Source organism: Canis lupus, chromosome 4, assembly GCF_003254725.2.
Source record: "Canis lupus dingo isolate Sandy chromosome 4, ASM325472v2, whole genome shotgun sequence".
Lineage (NCBI taxonomy): Eukaryota > Metazoa > Chordata > Mammalia > Carnivora > Canidae > Canis > Canis lupus.
In genome coordinates, this window is record NC_064246.1 from 21,865,763 (window position 1) to 21,871,597 (window position 5,835).

General features: G+C 58.9%; 1 protein-coding gene across 1 annotated transcript; it reads right to left on the bottom strand.

The window, feature by feature from the left end:
* Positions 1 to 695: 695 nt before the first annotated feature.
* PRF1 (perforin 1) lies at positions 696 to 5,835 on the bottom strand. Its single transcript, XM_025434685.3, has 3 exons — positions 5,736 to 5,835; positions 3,655 to 4,230; positions 696 to 2,793 (listed from the first exon to the last, which is right to left on the bottom strand). Exons 2-3 carry the CDS (start codon positions 4,191 to 4,193, stop codon positions 1,665 to 1,667), a joined length of 1,668 nt encoding a protein of 555 aa, XP_025290470.1. The 5' UTR covers positions 4,194 to 4,230; positions 5,736 to 5,835; the 3' UTR covers positions 696 to 1,664.

The window sequence follows — 5,835 nt, forward strand, 5'->3', positions numbered from 1 at the left end:
GAGAGTCAGGAAGCCACGCCAGCAACTCGGAGCCCCTCTGACGGCAGCCCCGCGCGGCCAAATCCTGCCAGTTCCAGGAGGCTGCCCAAATCTCGCCACCCACCCCCTGTGGGCCTGTGTTCTAAGGCCTGTGTCCCAAGCCCTTGAAACAAAGACCATTTCATTTGATTTCAGAACCCGAGGCTCCAGGGCTTACTTCATGCCAAGGCCAGGAGGCCTCAGGTGCCACCTTGTTAGAGCCACCGCCTTCCCCCTTGCACCACCTTGTTGGAGCCACCGCCTCCCCCCCTCACGCCATGGGACAGGGGAGAGCTCTTCAGCCCATCGGACGGGTTGTGTTGAAATTACAGCTCTCAAGCCGATGGCTCTGGGTGGACCGTGGCCTGCACACACATTCTCCTTTGGCTTTTACCACGCCCCCGTGGGTTTATTTTTGCAAAGTGCACTGCATTGCCAACAATTAGAGTTGTTGATCTGGGGTTTCTGGCTACTTGCAGAAGTTAGAAGACCTGCTAGCCCCCAACTCAACGTTCCTGCCTGGGAGTGCTTGGTGGGTGCAGAGCTGCAGACCCCACCGCCCCCCTCCCGCCCCCGACACGCACAGATGAATCACGTGCCCGTCAGCTCACCGTAGTCCTCACCACCGCTCCCTGTGGCCACCCAGGTGGGAGCTGAACGTCTGTTGCCTTTGGTCATCGAATTTGTGCTGCTGTTTCTTGAATCAAGACTTACGAGGGAAGTAAAATATTTTGGGTCCCCGCATTTCCAGTAAAAGGGGGAAAGCCAGTTTGTTTATTACCCAGCCTGCCCCGGGGTGAGCCACCTGTCCGGCTGTGCAGGGTTGCTGATGGAGAAGTTGGTCTCCAGGGCCGTCTTTGGTCCCCATCCTCTCCTCTGCCACGACCACGCCACGACCGTCACCATCACATCGCGTTCATTAGTCCTCCTTCAGGCAGTGCACGCACCAGGCAGGTTCAGACAGTTCTCGGTTTGGCTCAGGGGCAAAGCTGGGGGGTGGGGGGTGGTGCAAAGGAGACAGGGAAGGCAGAGCCATCCGGGCAGGCAGGGTTAGACTCCAGAGGGTGAAGGATTGCCCGTACTACCAAGGGCCGCAAGGGAAGGTCTTTTTTTTTTTTTTTTAAAGTATTTTATTTATTTATTTATTCATGAGAGACACACACACACAGAGAGAGAGAGAGAGAGAGAGAGGGAGGCAAAGACACAGACAGAAGGAGAAGCAGGCTCCATGCAGGGAGCCCCATGTGGGACTGGATCCCGGGACTCCAGGATCACGCCCTGGGCTGAAGGCAGACACTAAACCACTGAGCCACCCAGGGATCCCCAAGGGAAGGTCTTCAATGACATGAGGCAGCCTAAGAGGAAGGGCCTCCTGGCTTTCTGCCCAGCTCCTGACCCCGTGTAACAGGGGCTGGAGGCTGTGGCCTGGCCCCAGCTCGTTTTGGGGGCACAAGTGTATCAGAGAGCTAAGGCACCTTGGACCGGAAACTTGGGGCTGGCCTTTCAGGCACTTCGTTGGAAAAAAAAAAAAGGCCTCAGTTTTCCATCTGTCTAATGGGGGTATGAAGATAGGCCCTGGCTCCCTCTGTGAGAACCCCATTCAGTCCAGGCCTAGGCACCCTAGGTCCTCTCAAGGCCCACTCTTCTCACCACACTGGCCCACTCCGGTTTCCTGGAGGCTCTCCCAGACGACCATGGGGGGCATACTCCAGGCAGGTTGCCCCCGTCAGGTGAGGCAAGCACTTGGCAATGTAGGAGAATCTCAGGTGACCGTGGGACAGGTTGCACCTGACCTCATGTGAGCCAGACTGTGCTTTCTGGTCACAGGTGCCAAGGAGGTCATCATCCCAGCCATAGTCTTGGTCCCAGACCTGAACCCTCAGGGGCCCCCCCGTGGATAGGAGCACGTTCCCGAAGTCCAGCCGCGTCACCCACGTGGGGTTATTATTGTTCCACACCGTGTAGGTTCTCTGCTCCTGGCCTCCAAAGAAGACTTTCAGATAGGCATCTGTGGCCGTGAAGTAGTCTCCCCACAGGCCCATTGCCTGGAAGTTCATAACCTCTAAGTGGGCCAGGCCCCTCTGCCGGGGACAGCAGTCCTGGTTGGTGATCCCTGAGTTGTGGCACACACAGTGGCATGGGTTGTGGGGGCTCTTCTGCTGCCCCGGGGGGCAGGGCCTGCTGCAGTTCTTCCAACGGGCTCTGTCCATCACGTACTTGCTCACAGCCTGCCTCAGCGCCTCCCGCCGTGGGTCCTGGCTCTCCAGGAGCACATGCAGAGGCTCCAGGGTGTAGTCCACCAGGCCGGGTCTGTCCAGCAGTGAGGCCATCCAGGCTGAGAACTGCTCCGGCCCGGCCTGGTTCCCAAACAGCAGGTCACTCATGGAGGTATGGTGGCCACCAATTATCTCGGAAAAGCGTTCCTGGTAGGCCTGGTGGAAGGAGGTTGTCATCTTGTGCTTCTTCTTCTTTTCCTCACAGGCCTTGAATTCTGATGAAGGGTTGGCGTGGTCACTTATGCTGACCTGGGCCTCGACTGTTAGGCAGTCTGACACCTCATCGGCTGTGAGCCCTTCCAGGGCCAGCTCACACGTACGCAGGGCAGTGAGGGCCAGGGTCCGGCCGCCCAGCTCCATGGACCGGATGAAGTGGGTGCCATAGTTGGAGATGAGCCTGAGGTAGTCAGCCTCTGTGGAGGTGTTGAAATTGGGGGGCAGGTCGCTGAGGGCCCTCTGGAAATTGGGGTGCAGTGGCGGAGAGTGTACCAGGTGGAAACTGAAGGAGGAGAGGAACACCAGATGGTTAGCATTCCCCATCAGCCTTCCCGCAGGATTGCCCAGGGTCACGGGTAGGTGACAGAAAGAGAACTTGAACCAGGTGGCCTGGCGCCGAGCCCAAGCTCTAGCCGCTGAGCTGCCAGGGAAACCCATTCTGTCACTCCATGGTGACCTACGTGTGCTGAATCTCTCCTTTTCCATTTCAAAATTAAGTTTTTTCTTCTCTGTTCTTTTTTAGTTATAAAGGTGATGATGCTACACTGATGGTGACTTTCCAGGCTTGGAACCTACATCCTGAGGCCTTGGTCCGTCTGGCCTCTAGATTGAGATCCTGACAGCTCTGGCCACCCTGTCTCACTGTGGGAGAAATCAGGGTGGGTGACTTGGGTCCTCCATGGACACCGTGTGTTTCTGGGGTGTGAGACCCAGGTCCTTGAGGGTGGGGTGTAATGCTGCTGTCTGGCACTGTAGCCCTAATTCCCAGCACAGAGCCTGATACGTGGCAGACATGATCGTGGGCGGATGGGTGCATGAGGCCCAGTGATGGGAAATCTCCTGCCAGGTGACCTGCCCACAGGACAGAGGGGACTGGGCACTCCGTAGATCTGAATGGCACCGTGTTGGGGATCTCAGCACAGCCTTGCTCGCTTCTCCTCCACCTGTTCTCTATGAGGCTTTTCCTGTTCAGGGACCCCGGGAAGGAGACCTGGGGGCACTGTCCCACCTAGTGTGTGAGAACCAGGGTTGTGTCTCCTCCTGGGGCACCGAGTCCCCACCCTGCCATTCCAGGGCTCCCAGACCGCTCCAAGTTTCCCCACACCTTCTCCCAAGCCCCTCCACCCCCACCTGCTACGCTCACCTGTAGAAGCGACACTCCACCACGTCAGTGCTGAAGCTGTACCTGTCCTGGTGGGTCTTCTGGGCAGCGAAGTCGGCCACCCGGGAGTGCGAGCCGGCCATGCTCACATGCACATTGATGTTGGGCTTGGGAGACACATCCAGCCCCACGCGCCAGTCGTTGTGGATGTTGCTGGCTGCTTCCCTGGCCACACCCTCGGTGGAGCTGGCCTTGGCCTTGACCACGCGGCGCTGGCAGCCCGAGCCCTGGGCGCGCCAGTCGGTCAGTGCCAGGGGCAGGCGCTGGAGGGCACCCCCCCGTAGGGTGTTGCGGCAGAGGGTGCAGGTGCCGTCGGGCCGCAGGAAGCTCTCTGTGTCGACTGGGAAGGAGCCCGAGCGCTTGAGGCTGGTCACGTCCATGCCCTCCCCGGCCAGCATCGAGCCAGGCACGAACCAGCGGTTGCGCCGGCACTCGTTGCGCGTGGCCGTGTGGCAGGGGGCTGGGGTGGGCGTGGGCAGCAGCAGCAGGACGAGGCCCGGGAGGAACAGGCGGGCACCCATGGAGCTGCGGAGACAGGGGGCGTCTGGGCTCCGGAAGCTGTGGGCAGAGGAGAGGTGTGGAGGCTGAGCCATCGCGGCACATGGAGCGGAGACGGAAGGGGAGATCTCGCAAGTCACCGAATGTCAGAGCTGCGCTGGCCTTGACAAACCTGGCCCATCCCTCCCCCGTGCAAACGGGCCCAAGGTGCGGAATGACTTGCCCAAGGGGGTCACACAGGCAGGAGGTGCCCCTTGCTGGGATTTCATGATTTTTTTTTTAAAGATTTATTTATTTATTCATGAGAGACACAGAGAGAGAAAGAGGCAGAGACACAGGCAGAGGGAAAAGCAGGCTCCTTGCAGGGAGCCCAACGCGGGACCCGATCCTGGATCCTGAGATCACAACCTGAGCCGGAGGCAGGCACCCGACTGCTGAGCCATCCGGGCGTCGCTGGGATTTCATTATTTAAGGCGTAATGGGGATCCAGGGAGATGGCTCTGGCCCCAGGACCACAGACGCTGCTGGTGGGGCCAGGGCTCTGCGTATAGCAGAGGGACATAACACATTTAGGGAGGCATCTGCGACCATAGAGAGGCCTGGATTCTGGAGCCCCAGAACAAGCGATGCTTTTCCCACCCCTCCTCTCTCATTCTCGGTCTCTCTCCCATGAAGCCCTTAACAGAATCGGGAAAGAAAGAACGCATTGCCCTTATGGTCCCTACCTTCCCGCTGGGGAGGACAGCAGCCCGTGTTCCCGCCCGGAAGCTGGGCATGTGCCTATGCCCTTGCACCTGTGTGGGGAGGGCTTTACGTTCCCTCTCCAGGGCTCCTGAGGCCCGCGCCTCCTCTGGCATTCTCTGCCATGCCCTGCAGAATTTTGGCACTGCCTGCGAGCTGCCTGAGGCCTACTGTTGAACAATAATTGAAATTTCTTCCTTATTTTGAGGTGGCTCTGGAGCCTCACCCAGACCTGTTTATCATCTGGAGTCTCCACACTCTACCCCTATCCAAACTGGACCCCTTGGAGGCTGGTCCTTTCTAGCACCTTCCAGGGATCACAGCTTCTCTGAGACACGGGGGGCTCTGGAAAGCAGGAGCCCTGTGTTCTAGCTGGGGCACCCTGCGCCTCACCCGAAGGAATGACTGGGTGGTAGGATTCCAGGCGACACACAGGCCCTGGGGAAGTCCAGAGGAGAAGGCCCTGGGGTCATCCCAGTTAGGGTCATCCCATTTGGGAGGCCAGCACAGTTCATGACCTTAATCACAGAGCTCTGTCTCTACCTGGTCCTCATCATACGATCTCCCAGGCAGTCTGTTTCTAGCTTTACTAGCAGCCTTTCCCTGTCCGCATCTGACGATGCCCTATAACGTCTCCACTATCTCTATGAGGACACTGAGGCCCAGAGCAGGCATGAGGCCACCCAGAGAGTCAGTGACAAGGCACAGTCTCATGGGTGACAGCACTTCCTGCTCCATCAGGCTCTTCCCGACATGGAGCAGCCCCACTGCCATGCCCCTCTCCAGGGGCTCCCAGCTTCCCCGACGCCCGCCTTCCTCCCTACCTGGGGTCCCGTGTTGAGATGCTCTCCACAGATGCTCTCTCTCCGCAGAAGACGCTCCTGAAATGGTGTCAGCACCCCGGCAGGCTCACCACCCAGCTCA

What these genes read in the sequence shown, in the direction of transcription:
- PRF1 (XM_025434685.3), bottom strand. Translation starts at nt 4,193, where the DNA reads ATGGGTGCCCGCCTGTTCCTCCCGGGCCTCGTCCTGCTGCTGCTGCCC. An exon ending in GTGGAGTGTCGCTTCTACAG is followed by an intron (nt 2,794 to 3,654) that starts GTGAGCGTAGCA and finishes CTCCTCCTTCAG; the next exon opens with TTTCCACCTGGTACACTCTC.